General features: G+C 48.8%; 3 protein-coding genes across 3 annotated transcripts; 1 reads left to right on the forward strand and 2 right to left on the reverse strand.

Annotated features, from left to right (window-relative positions):
* Positions 1–4,297: 4,297 nt before the first annotated feature.
* On the forward strand, positions 4,298–4,660 carry FTJAE_2599 (uncharacterized protein; the record flags this gene model as incomplete). The annotated part of the gene is made up of 1 exon (XM_037348809.1): positions 4,298–4,660. The coding sequence occupies one exon, from the start codon at positions 4,298–4,300 to the stop codon at positions 4,658–4,660; it is 363 nt and encodes a 120-aa protein (XP_037210274.1).
* A 1,269-nt stretch (positions 4,661–5,929) lies between these two features.
* Positions 5,930–13,411, reverse strand: FTJAE_2600 (transcriptional activator srcap; the record flags this gene model as incomplete). The annotated part of the gene is made up of 4 exons (XM_037348812.1): positions 5,930–6,447; positions 6,497–9,943; positions 10,028–12,280; positions 12,343–13,411. 4 exons carry the CDS (start codon positions 13,409–13,411, stop codon positions 5,930–5,932), a joined length of 7,287 nt encoding a protein of 2,428 aa, XP_037210275.1.
* Positions 13,412–14,007: 596 nt separating this feature from the next.
* FTJAE_2601 (uncharacterized protein) lies at positions 14,008–18,378 on the reverse strand (the record flags this gene model as incomplete). Its single annotated transcript, XM_037348813.1, has 1 exon — positions 14,008–18,378. The coding sequence occupies one exon, from the start codon at positions 18,376–18,378 to the stop codon at positions 14,008–14,010; it is 4,371 nt and encodes a 1,456-aa protein (XP_037210276.1).
* Between the last annotated feature and the right edge of the window lie 677 nt (positions 18,379–19,055).

A 19,055-nucleotide genomic window follows, 5' to 3' on the forward strand; every position in this document is an offset into this window, starting at 1 on the left:
GGCCGGCATCACACGAATCAAGCTCTGTGATTTTTGTCCAACGCCCGCTACCGTGATTATAATGATCCTGTCACATGTCAGCTTTGGACTGTTGCTGTTGTACTGAGAGGAGTTACCAATAATCATATCCGGACGACATACGGTCGCAACACCGTGATGCTCTCGCGTCTGCACAGGATGACTTGGGATTTCCTCAATTGGAAATAAGCACATGAGGTGCGATAAATGTTCGCCGCGTACAAAGAGCATAACATGTGAAGTTGTCTAATGTCTGATTCAGACCATCAAAAGGTTGAACAGCGCAGCTAAAGGAAGCTGGTGCTACAGCACTGGTATTACAAAAGCCAAATCGGGTCATGAAGAGTCTGGGATACCTGACGAGAATTTCGGTATAAAAGTGCCCCTAGGGAGCATGAGAATAGCTTGAACAGGAAATAATTATAATAGAGATCAGAGACAACCCAAACTATATACAGGGCTTACAGGACATCCGGATTCCATGGCAATCTGGCAAGTATGTTCATCCTCTGAACAGAACCGTCCGCGTTCTCCGCATGTGGAATGTTCGGGCTCCAAGTGGAAGAACAAAGAGACCTACATATATATACCGAGCAATGAACCCGCAGCTGCAGATGCAAAGCCAAAAGGTCCAAGCCACTGCCAGAAACAACCCAAGACACCGACTACGGCGCCTGATCTTATTTCTATAGCCTATACTCACAGGACCCCTGCTTATAGCATACAACAGCAGCAACAAGATCAACATCCCGGCATCTTCATATTACACTATTGCTCAGCACATCTCAGCCAGATCCAGACCCCAAACCATGTGTCGAGAGAATTACTTCCAGATGAAGTGTGAAGTCTGCGACACAGAATTGGGAACTGACATGACCCTTGATCGTTGCGAAGCAGGCTATTTCTTCCAAAACTACGAACTCTGCCCGAACGGCGTTCAGAGTTTGTTAGAGATTATTGAGGTAAAGTGTCTGACATGCAAGGAGGAAGAGAATATGATGGATACTGATGAGTTGGCAGACATGTTGTCCACACATATATAGGTCTATTGGATGGGAAATGTGCTGACGGATCGGTTCTTTTGGTGGTGAATAAAAGGAGAACTGTAGGTATGCTGGAAGGTCGGGGAATATAGAAGAGGTCCAGTATATCATAAGTAAAGATGGAATGATATTACCTTGCTGCATATATATCTGCTTCAAAAAGGGAATTTAATTGGTAAAACGCCGAAGGTTTACGTGTGAGAATGAAATCACATGCAGCAAGTAAAGTATAAGCTCAGAAACAGTAGCAGCGCTCGTGATAAGTTTGCAGAGCGAGGTCTCGTCCTGGAGCCACGTATAATAGAGCCCAATAGCACAGTTTATGTCTGAGAACAAGTGGTGAGCACTTGAAAGAATTTCAAGAAGAATTGTGGAAGAAATGACGGAGACACAGAAAATAGCGAGATGTTGAGAGTTTTCCCTCCTCTGGCTGGATTCGCAGTGAAGATAGACTGTAGACTGACTGAATATGCGATATTAGTCATAGAAGAGTATATATGGAAGGGAACTCTCAGTTCGACGAGTCTAGAGAGCTTGTAGCTTTCACTAAGGTATTAGTGGTCCAGACCTCATCGTCTGGTCCGTAGTTCTCAAGTCTTACTCTAGATTAGATAGAACTTCGGTCTGTAGAATCTCCTCGACCAGATTGAAGTAATAGCGTTCTCCAAAGATCGAGGTTGATTCTTTGAGGATGGCAACCGGGATGCTAGATACTGCCTAGAAGGCTAAGCGATGTCAAAGATTTGAAAGATGGCCATGGCTCTCTTGGCTATGCCTTACACTTGATTATGTGGCCCATCTGAATCAAGACTCTCCTTCTTCTTTCTAGATGGGAGTGGTGAATCAAGTCGCCGTAACTGATGATGAGAGCTCCAAGTTGATCAATGGCGCTGGAACTTGGTCTGTCGCAGACGCTATCGTCATTTACTTCTTGCTATTTGGGCCCCGTCTTGGCAAAGAGAAAAGTGAATCAGTAACCCGCACAGCGACTCCTCAGGCTTCCGACTGTCGAGCGAATCACAAATCTTTTTTGTCTACGATCAGCGTCATTGGAGTAGTGAAGAACACTTTCACTAAACTGAAGACCGATGAAACGGAAAATAGGGGGATTGCCAAGATATTGCTAAAGTCAGTGAAGTAGAGACAAGGAGTAGCTGGGTGAACACATGTCAACCTAAGCCTGAATAGAAGTGAAGTATCCCGAATGAGGAGGTCGTCAGCTATTTGAGTGGGCAACTATAAAATAATGGAAGTTTCTCCGTGGACTATCTCTCCCTCGACCATAACGTCAAAACTCAAACATACCTCAAATCAAAAGATGTGCTGGAAGACTACAATTGAGCAACGCTGCAAAGGCTGCGACGATCTACTACGTACAGGATTTAAACTTGACAGGTGCGCCGAGTATGAGGAGAAAGGAACCTGTGAGAATGGTATTAGGCAGTTGTCCCAGAGAGTCGAGGATGAGTGCCAGAAGTGCAAGGAGCTTCGGGAAGAACAGGAGCGTATGGCGGCCCTTCATGCGCTGGGTAAGATGGGGAAGTGATGGTGAGTGACATGCAGTGAGAACTGAGATGCAGTTAGATAGGAGCTGGTGATATAGAGACCTCCAATTTCATCTGTTATACACGAGCGTTTAGGCCAGCTTAAGAGGATTTGATGTGATTCCTTACAATGGCGTATAAATATACTGAAGAATGATCATAATGGATCAATATGTAATACAGAGATTCAGACTTCCAGTCATTAGAAATAACTATAAGTACTGGTCCATCCCCCTGAGGTTGGAGCCGAGTCAGATTCCCAAGCATCAAGATCTTGCTCTACCTCTCACAACGACCACTAGTGTAATCATTCGTCAACCAACCACCTGACTTCCAAAACTTACTAGAACTTGAACCAAATGTGCACTTTCGAACATCCAGTATGGGTTTGCATGGATTGCGGTAGGCAGACACCCGGACGAGCCATTGTTACTGATTGTAGTTACCTGGTCCCTGGGCGACGATGCCCAAGAGCCTATCACGTGGAGAATCTTATTCAGTCTTTGTGTTGGAGATGTGAGGAGGCCAGGCGCAGGAGAAATCGTAGGGGGTGATAAGTAAGATGCTGGGTTTGGTTGTTCTGTTACCCTCGCAGCTGGTCACGGGGCAATGGGGACGCCTTATCATGGCCGAGGAGACCCTTTAAAAACAGTAACTGAATGAATCGCTTGAAACGTTAACGCCGATTCCCTGATGGACTCTGATCTTCTGTGAGGTGACTGAAAGTTCTTGACACCGGGTTTCAACTTCAAATAACGGCGAGAGTGAGTCTCTGACCCAAAGATGCTTTGTTACACCGTTGAAAAGAGCGCTTGTGGCAACTCCGTATTTTCCAGTCCGTGATTAGGAAGATATCTGAGAAATATCCACCTGATATACCACGTTAAGAGTAATATAAATAGTTCCCAAGATAGTACGCCGAACTTGGACTCCTACACCCAGGTAATTAACCTTATAAACTACAGTCAACCCCATAACTAAATCCATACAAAATAGTACTTAGAGAAAAAGATGTGTCTAGCAACAACAAATACGATGTATTGCGATGAGTGCGGCGGCTATGTCAACGACTGGTATGACTTTGATCAATGCGAGGAGGCAGCAGACCCCAATAAAACATGCAAGGGTGTCAGAAGAACCACCCAACGACACGGTGGAGAGAAATGCGACAAATGTATAGAGAAGGAGGAGGAGAAAAGAGGCCGCCGCTGAGACGGTGGTCCTTGGAATGGTATACTCATGCCTCGAATAGTTAAATAAATCATATTACCATTTAAGCTGTAGAATGAGTTGATGCCAAGTGACTTGAGATTCCAAACGGTGATGGCTAGCGGTTAATGCACTGAACAATGCGTGGCAGTGATAATAAGAGCGAGTGAAATTTTCTTCAAGCATATGGCTTTCACCGTTTGCTGCCTATTGCGCCATATTCAAAGTACCTATAGTTGTGAATGAGCAGCCCTCTCTCTTTCCAGTTTATTTTACTGTTCCACCTCGAACAAGAAACTCCCTGATTCTCGGACTTGCCAAAAGCAAGCTGCAAATCATCCACAAGCAGCATCGCATCTTGAGAGACTCTCGAGAACTATATCAGTAAGTATCTATCCCTTCCATCCAATATCTCTGTCTTCACACCCAGAATCTGACCCCAAACAGATCCTCACTAGCCAAACACACCCCAAGACCTCCAAAATGTGCGAGCAAGTCCGAACAATTCGCCGCTGCACCGCCTGCCAGCAGGATAAGACCGAAATCATCCGCAACATCAACTGCGACAAAGTCTCCATCTACAAGCTCGGCCTCTGCCGTAACGGGATGAGCTACCGCGACGTCACCGAGCCGATCGAGTGCAGTGAATGTCACAACAAGCGCGTGCGAGAGGTCGAGGCTGAGAGAAGGAGGCGATGGCTTGAAGCGTGGCCTGAGGATGAGCCGGAGGTTGAGAATGAGAAGAAGGATGATGATAAGGAGGAGAAGGAGAAGGAGGGTGATGGGGCGAGTGTGGCTACGGATGATGGGACTGTGAATAGTGAGGAGTCTTGGAATGTTGTTTGAGGGTGTGGATACAACATGATTCGACTTCCTAAAGGGATTTACGTTTGGCATTATGAACCGCTGATCGAATCGATTCGGCGGTGATACTAGGCAGAGGATGAGAAGCTACTCAGCTTGCACTCTGTGAATCATGAACAAGGAAAGGCTGTCGCAGCTCTTGAAGCAAGCTGCTGCATGATCGTGTCTGATTGTTCCCTGTTGGTGATACAGGTATGGGCCTCCTAAGAGTGACAAAGGCCATTCAGTGATGTTTCCGCAGTTGGGCCTCAAAGGTACTCTGATAAGGCCTTGGCCTTTCCACCCTCATGATTACATGTAATCACTGCAGCCCGCAATCACGCCCAGTTACAAGGTGTCCAATAATCCATGTATAAAGAGGAGAAAGAGACGAAGTAAAGTTGCTTCTTCTACTCTCCAACTCAATATATCATACTAGAACCCCGAGCAGAGTATAAAGTACCGTTCCCAAATTCCTTACTGACCCAATTTCTGAGAAACCAAGTAGGAGATGTGTTTTAAAAATAGTAAATTCAAAGAGTGCAGATGCGGCCTTAAGTGGGATAAGGAACTCTCCTATAGCAACTGTGATGAAGTCGAGCCCCACAAAATGGGATGTTGCAGCGTCGGTCTTCAACTGAATGAAATAAAGATCCCAGCTGAATGTTGCGTTTGCAAAGACAAGAGAGAGCGTGAGGAAAGGGAACGACGAGGGAGGGTAAGCGGCATTGGTGCAAGACATGTTTCGTTTGATGATGATGTAGTGGTGATCACATATAACTGAGGGAAAGGGTGTTGTATAAATCGCGGCTCTGGTAAATAAAAGTCCTAGGTATATAGTAAGCCGATAGGTTCGAGCAGGATATTCAGTAGGAAATTGACTACGAGTTAATATTGATATCCTTTGCTGCCTGCTTATTAACCTTGGTTGTCATGGTTGTTGAAAGCGACACCACCATTATTTGCAATTGGGACTTAAGGCTGAGAGCTTATTCCGGCAGAGAAAGCCTAGTGCTGTGACAGCTATAGGGTTTGAAAACGAAGGGTTAAAAGAAAGGTTGAGAATATAGGATTTTAACTTTATAACATTTCAATATCTATAGGTCCTATAAGCAGAACCAATAAAAGCCTCAAGTCTAAATAAAATGAATACTTTAGGAAAAATAGATTACAGTGCCACAGGAGCTTCTAAGATCGGAAGAATCTGTTGTGTCTACAGCGTTCTCGCTAGGTTGCAAGACAGTGATGTCGGCGTTGGGAAAAGGGGGTAGATCAAACAGTCTGCGCCACTCCCATCATTGGAGCTGCAACATACAATGCTTCCAACTCGGCCACTAATCGTTTCGGTACCGCGCCCGACACCAGAGGGCTGCTTTGTGTCTTCGCTTTGCTACATCTAGTGCTTGCAAGTGATGGAGGCTGAACACCCCAGCCCATACATTCGTTCCATGCCGTTGACATGACCGACGCCGCACCAACGCCCAGCTCTGGGGTCTCCCACGCCGCTTTAACATTCTCCCACGGAAGAGCTGGATCCGGTAATGGTGGCTCCGTGGGTGGGATAGGCAACCACGCTGTATTGGCCGTGTCAGCATAAGGCGGGAAGTCGGGTGGATTGGCAAGGACGTCCTGTGGGAGCGATGCAACCGCGTCAAATGATTGGATGAGGTCTTTGCTGAGGCGAGGCTCCGGTGGGATGAGAAGAACACTCATCATCAGTGGAACGGTCGGATTGCCTGGGTTGTTGAGGAGCGCTTTTGAGCCGTTGTTTGGATCTGTATTAGGGTCATCTGCGAAATATTAGCCTCGAAGAAATGAGTAGAGAAAGAGGATATATACAGGAATCCCACAAAGCACGAGGCATCTGGTCTATCAGAGGACGTATTACCCAAGGGTTTGGTCCATCTTGAAGTTGAAGTTGCGTCTTAGGTGTCGTAGCTGCAATTGTAACGACCAACTCTGACTTAAGAGGCTTATCTGTCGTAGTGAGGTACATCGGCCTTGAGTAAATGTCAGTCGTTTGAGGTTGGGGCGCAGAAAAATCAACTGGATCCGCATCCGTAGCGTTGAGAGTTACATCGCTAACTGCGAAGACGGATGAAATACTGAAGGTGAATGTGCCGGCATGCACTTCCCAAACCGGAGGCAGTTCGTCGGAGTCATCATCACCTTCACTGTCTCCCACAGCCTTTTCTTGGCTGTGTATTTCATCCTCGTCTTCTTCACGAAGCCTTGCTTTGCCATAGGCCCCAAGAGTTCCCAACCTCTTTCGCCAGCGAGCTTTCTTAGCTTCGTCTGGCGGCGGGGATGGAATGAGTCCCGACAAACAGTTGAACTTATGTGGCGTAGGAGGTGTTGTCTGTGCCGTCGGGCTGTCTTTTTGAAGCGCCAGGTAATAGAACTCTTCCAACGTAGCCTTCGCGATTACCGGAGGCTCCTGGGTTCCAAAATTGACCGTGAAGCCGAACACCCAGAAATCGACGTAGATAGAGCCATGGAACGGTGGACCCATAAGAGTCAGCATCGCGCTGATCTCAATGTTGATATGCAGCGTCACAAAAAGCAGATCCAATGTGTAGCGTACACCAACGCTGAGGCCACCGGCCGCCTTGAAGCTGAAGGGCGAGTAATTGATGATGAAATCAGCGTACGCGTCGAGCCAAGCGCTCAGGACGCCAATGTTGAGCGATGCGTGCAGACACCCGCCCGCCATACACGCAACGGGAGTGATAGCGAAGTAGGCTTGCCCGGTGATAGACAATGGACCGAGAGACCATTGGATTTGTAAACGAGGCGGATTTGGATACTGAGACGGGGGCTTGTAAGCTGCGTGGTAGCCGCCCAATGTGAAAACCCAGTCGCCGGGTTTGCCAGCCTGTTGACCAGAAGTGCCAGTGAACCAGTAATACAATGCGAAACCACCCGTGAGATGACATGCTGGATCTAAGATGAAAGACGACGGTGCGAGTTGTGCCTCGAATGCAGCGATACCTTTGGCAAGGTCTACCGTGGCTGCAATGCCTAGTTCAATATGTGCAAGTTTGAATTTGGCCTTTGTGGACGGTATATCAGCAATGGCTACTGCATATATGCCTGCCTTGACCTCTGGATCACATTGTATCGTTGCCACCGCTGTCACTTGAAGCATCTGTAAAGCGGTCACTGTAAATCCAGCTGCGATCCAGAACGAGCCGTTGCGCGGCGAAAACCACTGTCCTTTGAGCAATGCTGTCAACATGTCCATGGTGGAATTTCCAGTAGGACTGGGCTTTGGAGGCTTAGGCAAGGCTAGGAAGGGAAAGGCGGGCACATCAGCTATAGCTGGGAGCGTGAGGTTGTTGTTGTACCCGAATCCGCCAGTGAGATCATTGATTGAAGCGTAGGACATGTTGATAAGCGGACCTTGTAACTGCGCAAAGACAAATGTTGTGGTGAACGTCTCTCCGTCAACCGTAAGGCTGCCATATGCGCCGGCAGCCAGGAAGGACCATGCCCTGAACTCTATATCTACACCGCCGGCCCAGTATGTATCGCCTTTGTTAGCTGTAGGTACCCTGATCAGACCTCCGCCGACGGCCAATGGAGGTCGGTCGAAGGAAATGATAAAGCCCTGCAGAGAAAACCCTGGAACGGGGAAGTTGTGCTGAAGATCATGTCCGTTGCCAAAGTCAAAATCAATGCTGAAGCCTTGTAACGCCATTGCAGTAGGCCCAACGGCGATGGATGCATCAAAGCAGAGGGAAAAGACTGAGTTGCTAAACCTGATGCCCACGTTTGAGATGTCCAGTGGGCCGAGGGACACTTTGAATGAGGTCTTTTGGGTGCCGGATCCCGCGTTGGCATCGGCAAGTGCGTCAACCTCGCCTTTTATCTTGCTGTGGATGATTGCGCTGGATCCATATCGTCTTTTAGCTGCTGCGTGCAAGAAAAGTGCAGCTGAGGGTGGTGGAACGTGATCGTCCGAGGAAGGCTTAAGAAACACATAATCCATCACGACATTTATTGATCCTTTGGCGTCTTTGGTGACAATGACAAAGTGACATCCAGCCTCGATTAGGACGTCTGTATCTGCGTATTTCTCCCTTGTTGCCTTGTAGTAAAGTGGTGCAGTGGTAAATGCCTCCTCATTGAGAGTCTCTATCTCCTTTTTGGTCAGGCCTGGTTTTTGACCTTCAACATTGGTATTGCTGCCGTCTTGAACCCACATAAAACAGATTTCCTCAATCGTTTCGGAGAGTGGTATGGTTCCCAAAACTGGTATGTCGAAATCTGGTAGGTTGTGGACCTCGAGGCGCAGAACCCGCTTGGAAGCGTTGTTATTGATATCCCACGAGCTATTCCTGTATTGGAGGAATGTAAACGAGACAACTCCAATGTTGACTTCAAGCTTCGAAATAACGCCCTTGCCGTCTTTTGTGCCACTGTTCGTCTTGAGACCCTGGAGTGTCAGCTTGAACAATGGTTCAGCAACGCCAGAGGTATCTCCAACTTTGATATCGGCAACGCAAGAAGGCAGATTGACCGTTGCATCTCCCACGATACTGTCCAATATGTGCTGTAGAGTGGAAGTCGACCCAGGAAAGGTATCCACCGTTGCTGTGAATGTCCAAGGCTGACCTGAAGTATAGTTAAAGTTGAGGTCAAGCTCAAGTTCACCAATTCCCATGCTTCCGGTGAACTGAAAAGAACTTCCGACCCCATTGGAGTACTGATAGTCTAAGGAGAGGTAAAGCAGCTGAATATGCTGTATCAAGGCAGCGGCGTCATCCTTGGTGTCACTGTCAAAGTAGCTCAACAGGTGAGCACCTTGCATACTCGGGGTCTCCACAGCGGCAGAAGCAGACCAGGAGCCGCTGTTGTAGTTGACCGCCCCAGTGAGTTCGATTGGCAGAACTGTTGAACCCTCTTGGGGAAACATGGTGATACCGAACCCGAAGCCTACCGAGAACTGTTTGGTAAAAGCGTAGCTGGCGTTGAGGGAGATTCTACTAAGGAAGATAGTAGGGAAGCCGCCTGAATTGTTCTGAACGGGCTCCTTGCACTCCAGCTTTGCTTGAAAGGAGATTCCATCTTTATCGATTGCAAGCTCCACCATAATCACCTCAGATGGAATCCCGTCAGGAATGTTGATAATCTTTGCATTGTCGGATCCATTTGGGATCAAATTTGCAAGGTCCAATGATCCAGCCCATGGAGCAGTTGGTGTAACTGTTGCTGGTTCGAATTGCTTACATGGTTCGTAGCCCGGTAGCAGTCTACGGTCCACAATAGGATCATCTGGCGGGGCTATAAAACGTACAGAACAGTCAGTATAGTCCAAATATCGTGGCAGAAATTGCCCTAGGTTTGTACCAAGGTGAATGAACTTACGGCACCATAGCGTCCCTTGAAGACTGCTCCCGTTCTGTTGACTCCAATCATAAGTAAAAAGAAACACCACATCTTCTTCTTGACCCTCTGTCTTGCCAAAAAGAACGCCAACTTCCAGATCTATTGAAAGACCGTCCAGGCGCGTTGGGAAGCCTCCCTGTTCATCTAGGTCAACAACTAACACCAGACGTCGAAAGACGGGAGTGCTAAAGTTCTTTGTCGTAGCTTGAGAGAACCAATGCTGGAAATCAAAATGAGCATCCGACACCTGCAGGAGAACCCATTTGAGAATACCGTCCATGTCTGGCGGCGTGTCAAACTGGAGTGTTATCGTCAAGCTCTGGGATTGAAAATCGAACAAAACCATTGGGCTGGCGATGGTATCGCCATTAGGATCACGGATCGTACAGGTCGAGTGAATCAAGACCTCCCACCTGTTGAGCGCAGCAAGCGCCTCACTTGTCGGAATCCACGAGCTTCTAAGCTTTGTGATCAAGGTGAATGTATCGATGCTGAAATCAGTGAGCTTGATCCAGCTGTTGAGGGCTGCCAGTAGTCCAGCATCTGCTGCGTATTGAGTACGAACTACGGTGTTGTACGCACTCATTGGCTCGAACCAGATGGCGTTGCGTGTAGCAGCAGTTGTGCTAGTGTCAACGTGGAATGTGTCGTCCCCGAGAAGTAATTTAAGGATATTGAGAAGCCCTAATGTCGCCCCTCGATCTGTAGCCGGTTTTAGGATCATTGCAAGAGTCAGATTCTGATAAGACTCTGGACTTTCGAGCCCCAATATCAGTGAGTTCTCCCACGGCACAGTGCTTCCTGGACCAAACAGCGTGGTGGGAAGGTTGAGTTGGGCTGCTGTGGCCTGTGAGGAGTAATTCATAGACCCGCCAAGCATGGGAATAGTAAGTGCAAAATCAGTGAAGTAATCGGCAATTTGTGGATTCGTGAAAGCAGTGAATCCTATATTCGGTGAGCCGTCTAGAGCATGTGGAATTGATAGGGTTTGCTGTCCAGGTGGAACTAAAGCAGTCCTGAGCCATCCCAAGAATTGGTCCTGGTCATGCAAAGAGACTTGGTCGGTCTGGCTTGGATCTGGCTGCCGAGCAAGAATAATCCCTTTCAGGTGAAATGTAGAGACGAACTCGTTGAGGGGATGGGCCGAGGTGAGCTGTTTGACTGTATTAGGGGGTGGACCGTTGTACTTCAAATCGCTCGAGCATATGAAAAAGAAGGGAGCTTCAAGATCCTTTAACCCCTTGCCAGGAGGTGGGCCAGGTATACCTGGAACTGGTAGGGGTCCAATGACTGGTGGGCTACCGCCATCAAACTCCATGCTATCAGTGTCACCACCGATGTTATCAGATAAATTACGTGCTGTTGCGGCAAAGTCAAGCAGATCGTCGTTCTCATTGGGATTTGTCCCACTTGCTGGACTGTAGACAGGTGCGCTCATACCTGGTGCCTCAAGATCCTTGGGGCTCTTTTTCCTTTTGTAGAGCCGACCGAACTCTGACATTCCCTCACTGTCGATGGCCTTGCGATGTCTATTTGGCTTAGCAGGCACGTTGAAAAACGATATATTCGTTTGGACGCCGAGAGCAGGTGATTTCGGGAACGAAAGATTGACTGTAATGGGTGCAGTTGGCGGAACGAGGTTCGGATCGGGTCTGAGCCGTTTAGGCTGGTTGGCTAATCCCCCGTGGACCATGAGAACGCCACCGTCTCTTTTGCTGTCATTCACAGATTCGATGATGTAGAATAGCATCATGTTTTGCCGTCGTGTGAGCTTGAAATTGTCATTGCTGCGAATCACCCCTACGCCCGGATGCATATCTGCTTGCACTGGAGAGAGTCTGGACCAGGAGTCTGCGATCCGAGTACGGGCCCAGGCCTTCGCGTCGAGGGTCTGGTCATTTGCTTTTGCAGTGTCCCAGTCGGCAAAAGGATCTGACAAAACAAGCCCTGTTCGGTCTATCACCGCTGTACCGGCTCGGTCGAAGATGGCTACAACAGCAGCTCTGTAACCATTGGCAGACGCACTCTTGTCTGAACCGTCCAGGATCCTCATTGACATTTGGTTGGAGCTTCCCCCTGGGAGCGGAATCCAGTCTTCGTTCGAATTATTGTTTGGATCCCGCCATCTCGCCAGGTAGTATGGGAACTGGGTTGTAAGGACAGGGGGATATGCTGCTTTCTGGGGTCCCTCAGCGGCCATCCAGCCTTGAACGTAGAACAGAAACTCCCAGCCTAAGGATAAATACATCGTCAGTAGAGTACTAGATTTAAGGCCTACGAATGACCTGACTTACTGGGGTGCCCATTCCTCTCACCCACACTTGCAATCAAATTATGTGGATTGAACTTCTCCAGCATCATCGTAGGAGTTGAGCTTTTCGCGCCATGATGACTGAGTTTCAAAGACGAAACGTATTTGCCTATCCTGTTGCGGTCACCAGAAGCTTTTGTCCATTCCACAAGCGACTTCTCTTCTTGCCAGTGCATATCGCCTGCAAAGTAATGAGAGAGCCGAGGAGACGGTGCCGTGTCCCACATAATCATACAAGCAATCGAGCTCTTGTTTGTTGGTGTTCCTGGCTTGTTCTCATCCACGAAGCCTACTCCCTTATCCAGTAAGATTGGCCCTCTCGATTCCTCAGCCAGATTGTTGGGTGGTAACGGTCCAAACACCCTCGTGGAAACACCGATGATGTAGATTCCCGGTTGTCTTTGGTCAGGGGGGTTGGCCAACAGCAAGGCACGTGGGCTGTTGATGTTCTGTACGTTGGATATAGGCTCTATGTCCTTTCCTGTTATCAGATTCGTACCAAGGAGAGTGCTAACAGGGCCTTGAGTAGGAACCTTCTTGGGCTCCATTCTCAGCCGGCAAGCCCGCAGTATTTCGTTTTTGCCAAATCGGAAATTCACATCGACAGGGTTCGCGTTAGGGGGCTTTGGATCAAACCTGAGTGTACTCTTGCTCAGGAATCCTTCTTCAGGGCAGTAGATAATTGTCAAAGGACTGGCATCCCCCATAGTCTCCTCGTCGTACTTGAAAAATGGAAGCTTCCGCTCTAGAGGCTGCTTTTCATAAGCCTGCTTCATCAAGTTCAGCACGCCAGTCCAGTGGTCTTTGTCCCAATGAGTGATGACAACGGCATCAAACTGGAGCCTGGGCTGGGTCTTTTGGTATATGTTGTACTTTGTCGATTGCTCAATCCAGGCCATCGTATCCCGTATCTTTTCTTCTCCGCCACTATCGCCGCCATCCACCAACATCGCCCATACCACTTCGGACGGCTCTTTAATGAGCAGGTGAATTGCCGAATCACCCACTACACCAAGTGCGATCTGGAAGGTATCCACACGATAGGTAGGCATTTTGATTTGATCTTGAGAGGGCTATCTCCAGTGAATTGATTACGGGGACAGTCGTGGAAGATCTTTAGTTTTGGTCCTATACAGCGGACTGGATGAGTTCCTCAATAGCTTCCTCTTTCGTCTGAGATTTGATTGGTAGGAGCAAGAGTTGTTGACTATCGCCGGACGTCAAATCAAGGACAAGTTGCGATGCAAGTCTCAACCAACTTGCCACGGGTCATAGCTATGCAAGCTTCGCACGAAGCCGGGCTCCATTCCAGCGTTGGTGGATCACTCCTGAAGTCGGAGCGTCAGTTCTGGACACATGCAGGTCGCAGAGTATGAGACCAGCTAAAATGTATGTATGCTGCATTCTTGTCATAGTGGAGTCATGGTATGCAACAGGCCGAATAGAGATTTCAAACATTCATGGAGTACTAGAGCGCCCCGCCTAAACCATGGCACATGACATGCATGTCTGAGAAGGAATCTAGACAAGTGGAGTGGTAAATATTATATCTATGTCTCAAGTTCACTCGAGACTACTAGACTCTTACCGCTTCCTCGATGCATCTCCTCTGTCTAGGCTAGACACACTCCCACTCCTCGCTTATTCGTCAAATAGGTTTCGATGGCTTGGCTCCCTGCTGAATCGGCATGCGAAGTTGCATGTAACCTTCAACAGCAGTGTACGGCGATGGCTCTAGCCTTGGCCTTGTATCAACTGCTTCCAGACTTAGCGCCATGAACTGTGTCACTTTCTCATCCTCATCGTTTCCGCTCTCCTCTGGGCCTTTCTTATCCTTTGTTGAGACGTTGTACGGCTGTAGCCAAGCCCACTCCCCGGTCTGCATAGCTGGCGTGCCCAGTCCTGCTCCTGGCACCATCTTTTCATCATCTGTCAAGTTGTACGTCGGTGTGAGGGCGCGCTGGCTGTCGAAATCTGGTACGTCACTCGTCGAAAGTAGTGGGCCCATATGAAAGAAGGCTGTCATGCGCTTGAGCGCCGTTTGCCAGGTCCAGGCGGGAAGCTGTGCTGCCGCTGTAGGTAGGATACCGCTGTATGCGTGGAAAGGCACAAATGGATCCACAAGAGCACCAACGGGGACAAGATGTGAGTTCCATTGTGTTGCGTAGGAGTCTTGTGGACTTGTCTTGGGCTGCCCAGGAGGGCCAACAACTGAGGCACCCATGGGGTTCTGCCAGAAAGGTTTAACGATTGGATAGTTTTCGGGGCTAATTTGGGTGAGATTTGGGACAGGGAACTGTGGTTGGGTAGGCACAAAGTGTGTGTAGATGGTGTTCAGATCAATGCTGTTGCCTGCAGTTGGTGTCTGTTGAGGGAGAAAGTAGGCAATGAGGCCGTCATAGATGCGTGATGCGTCGCCAAGGTGAATGCCAAACTCATACGTCTGTAGCTCTTGACTAGGAGGAATGGGAGGGTTGACAAGGGTGCTTTGATTCGTGTATGGCTGCGAGGCGAGTTCGAGGGAGTACGCTGCTTTGACCAAAGCCAGGGGTCGGCCGACAATGGACGAGAGAAACTCTGAGTATGCATTAGGTGGCGGAGCGATAGTTCCCAATGCCTGGTCCAGCATAGCCACGAATGAGTGCAGATAGTCGGCGTCCATCAACCTTTCTGCAAGGAGCTCCAACTGCATCAAGTCTGGATCAGTCGAAACAGGCGGTGCAGGGAAAGGTAGCGGTGTCCCGCTCGAAGTTGCACCATATGGGCCGCCGAGGCGAATCTCGCGGAAAAAGGTGCCGTCAGAGAGGAATAGCTGAATGCCGCTATCCGCGTAGTTTGGCAAAACCCACCCCCAGATGAAGTTTGTGTCCCATTCCTGAAGTGGCCGCCATCCTGCAACAGTGCCAGCGGCCTTGTCCTCGTCCACATAGTCAACAAAGGCGAAGTTCAGTCTCGCGGGCTGGTTGATCGATGGTGGTAACTGTATGTACTGACATGTTTTCTCTTTATCGTACTGTATCGTGTTTGCTTTATTCGGATCCTTGTTGGAGACCTGTGGAGTGTAATACTCGCTGATGCAGGGATACAATGGCGGTGACCCTTCGTTGATGGGCCTCGGTGTCTGGTCAATGATCGGAATTGCCTGGCCAAATTTATCGATGATGTTTAGAGTGGTGAATCTAAACTGCCCATGTGTGACGGGCTTGAATGGGCAATACTCGTTGTTCAACGATCCAACCTGAACCAAAGTCCCATAAGGGGTCATGTCTGTTTCGACACCCATGATTCGCAGCTGTGAATCTTTGAAGTTTGCCTTTGATCCGACCTCAATTGCGGCTTTAAATGGCAGTGTATCGTCAGTCGCATTCGAAGCTGAATCAGCTGCTGATCGAAGCGTCGGCTTGATGTGATTTCCCTGGGCTCGCGTAATAAGATGGTTCGTGAAACCGGACAGAGGTGAAGACAAGAAGGCTAGTTCATGCAAGTGGTCCTTGAGCTCCTCGACTTGATCTGGTTCCAAATATCCATCGGGCAAATTGTCTAGTATGCTCTCCACGAGGGTCTGAAGATTCTGTGACGCCTGCGGGAGAATCAAGACCCGGCCAGATACCGTTCGCTTGTCATGTAGACATTCATCTGCAAGCTCAATACCTGTCTTGATCCCGTACCGTAGCTTTTGGGCTTGAGTACGAGACGGCCAACTTTCTTGTGGCTCCAGACTCCAGCAAGCAGGAATTGTTTGACATTTATCATCAACGGGGGTGAAAGGTGTGAAAGGGACATGGTTATACTCGGCTATCCACTCTAGAAAAAGAGGGAACCATGCCTGACGATTTTCCCAGCGGTCTCTCCATGGGATCTTACCATTTGGTAATATGTGAGTCTTGTCCAGATCATGATAAAGTGGAAGTTTGTAGCCCCCGCCAGGAGCTGGCTGGTTTGGATTTCCCGGGTTCAGTGCAAGAAACTCATCCACGAGATTGTTGCCGGCATCCGTTAAACCTTGGGGCAACTTGGACAGGGTGGTTTTAAGAAACGCCTCCCAACTAGGCTTGACTGGTGGTATAGAAGATGAAGGGGCCGCTATTTGTGTGTCGAGTCGAGCATCCAAGTCATGCAGGAAATCCCAAGGCCAGCCCGACTCGACACCAGCCACCAACAGTGTAGGATCACGGGCCTCAGAGAATGGTGGGAGTGCCCCCTGCTTCGCGAGACCTTCTGGAAGCTTTCTGACAAGCTCTCGAACCTTTGTAGCCGTATTGTTCCTCATTGTGACAAGCTTGGTAAACGCAGTCGTCATATCTGCCACTGCACCTCCTGTCTTGATGGGATCCGGCTCAGTGATACTGGACAAATAGTCCCACCAGTACGCAAACATATTCCAGCGGAGTGCCGTAACCTGTCTATCCAGGCTGTTGAGGTAGTCTTGGGCGCTGTTGATATCATTGAGGGCTTTGATATTATCACTGCTGGGCTGTGTCGGCTTTCCATCATTGTATTTAGGCCCTTGTGTCAGGAAGTAATGAAGGCCGCCACTGGAGTTGGCATAGTTCCAATTGTAGACTATGTCGTCTGCCTCTGCTTGAGCATCGGCACCATCGTCTTGAGCATGCAGCAGTTTCTCGATCGACAGTAGATCCTGCATCACCTTCTGGATATTGTCCTCAGCGTCAACCGAGGGAGACTTGGTATGGCTCCTGATGTAGGTGAGCAACGAATCCATCGGCGTGGTTCCAACAGCTACTGGTACATCAGCTTGTACCTTTTCAAAGAAGCCATCCGCTGGCATGTATTTGGGCTTCCCCGCAGCCTGCCATTTGACATTGTACATGACTCCATGGCAGATCAGCTGAGCTGCGTCAAGAGACTGGGTCCAGTCAGTGATTCCTTGCGCAGTTGATATATCTGTCTGATCCAACTTCATCTTCAACGCAGCAAGGCGCTGACCCCGAGTTACAGAAGGCTTCGAATTGGGGTCCAAGGTTCCAAATGGGTCCTCGCCTTGGAGACCATGCCAACCAAAGACACAATAGCTGACAGTAGCCTGGTTGACCGCAATAGGCTCTGAATCATCATCTCCTTTGTATTTGAGAGTGTCAATAATGCTGAAAACGTTGCCGTTGTGCGGCTGGTAATCAGCAAAAAGCGGATTGGACGAGTTCACGAGGTTGAGATCGACACGTTGAGGGTCAGTAGGTAATGGATTGGGAACCTCGCACTCCATCCAGGAACTAGCACTCTCTTTGTACCCGATAAAGACCTCGGCTTGCATGTTTATGGCATCCATATCCATATCGGCTGCAGCTTTACCAGCCGAGACATAAGGAGCGTACTCAACCTGGATATCTTTATCTGTGGGGATCTCATCCAGGGTAGTGCAGCGGTTGCTCTCGACCACCCAGGCGTCCATATCAGGCAAAGCATTTGGTGGATCGCAGGACTCAACCTTGCGAATAATCATCCAGCGCGAGGGGGCAGGGCGGAAGTCCGAGGCTTTGGTGTCTCCTTGATCTACAGAATCATCCTCAGCGGAGCCTTTCCCTTGGGTCTTTGCCGGTTTTTCTGGATCGGGAGTAACCGAGACGAAACCCTCACGCGCCCTGGCGTGCTGCTGCGCAGTGAAGTCGTTGGCGACGGTCGAGCCAATTCGATATCCTCGAGGCACAATCCAGTGGAGGTAAACGCCTTGTCGGTCAGGATAAGGCTTCTTAGTGCCCAGGTCGGTGAAGCGGGTGTTGAAAGCTGCTGGGCCGGTCTTGTGCAGGTCAGTGAACTCAAGAGTGTCATTCTGCACTTTCGATCGTTCAAAGCGCAAGAAGGTGTAGTTTGGCTGCTTGAAGGGCGCGATTTTGGCCGAGTCTTTGTTCTCGTCTTCATCCGGGAGGGTTCCGCTTCCACCACAAACATCTGCGTTGAATATGAACGCATCTAGCTTGACAGGAACCGCAAGGACCCGTGGCTCATCACATTCCTGGCTCGGTGAGGTGGATGGAACCGGTGATGCTGATCGATTTGACATTTTGGTGGTTGAACAGTTCAGATATGAGATAGGCGCAGTATTTTTCTGAGGACTATTCAGGACCTGGAGTGTATTTTCTTAGTTAATATTTAATCAAAATCTTGATTCAAGATACGACTATCTCAGGTATTAATTATAGCTGATTGTAAGCATTTCAAACACTGCGCCTTAGATTACTACCTTTACTCCCACTCAACAAATTACCTTGAACGAAGTATACAAATCAAACTGATCAACAGCCAATCAATACTGGATCCGGATCCACAAAATCATACATAGAATCGCTAAGCGACAGACTTCTTTGCGTACGGACACTGGCCGAGCAATACAGCTGCAATCTTCTTCATTGAGAAGCAGCAAGACGACTACGGCGTATGTGCAGCAAAAGTCCGATACCGGGTCTAGGACGAGCTCCAATAAGGCTAGGGAATTATCGATTACGACAAGTGCATATGTAGTCGCATGTGGAGGGCCTCATTATCTGATCCACTATAACTGAGACCATACCGCCTCCAGCTACAGCTGAAACATACAGCAATTACATTCAACGCCCTGTGAGCTGTCTATTGTCTAGAGTGTCTGTCTCATTCCTCTGTATGTATGTCTTAGCAGATGCGGGCAGAGCGATCTAGACTTTTGACTATGGTTCGCCTCTAACGAGCGATGAACAGGTGATC

This window comes from Fusarium tjaetaba (assembly GCF_013396195.1).
Source record: "Fusarium tjaetaba strain NRRL 66243 chromosome Unknown NRRL66243_c0000052, whole genome shotgun sequence".
Classification (NCBI taxonomy): domain Eukaryota; kingdom Fungi; phylum Ascomycota; class Sordariomycetes; order Hypocreales; family Nectriaceae; genus Fusarium; species Fusarium tjaetaba.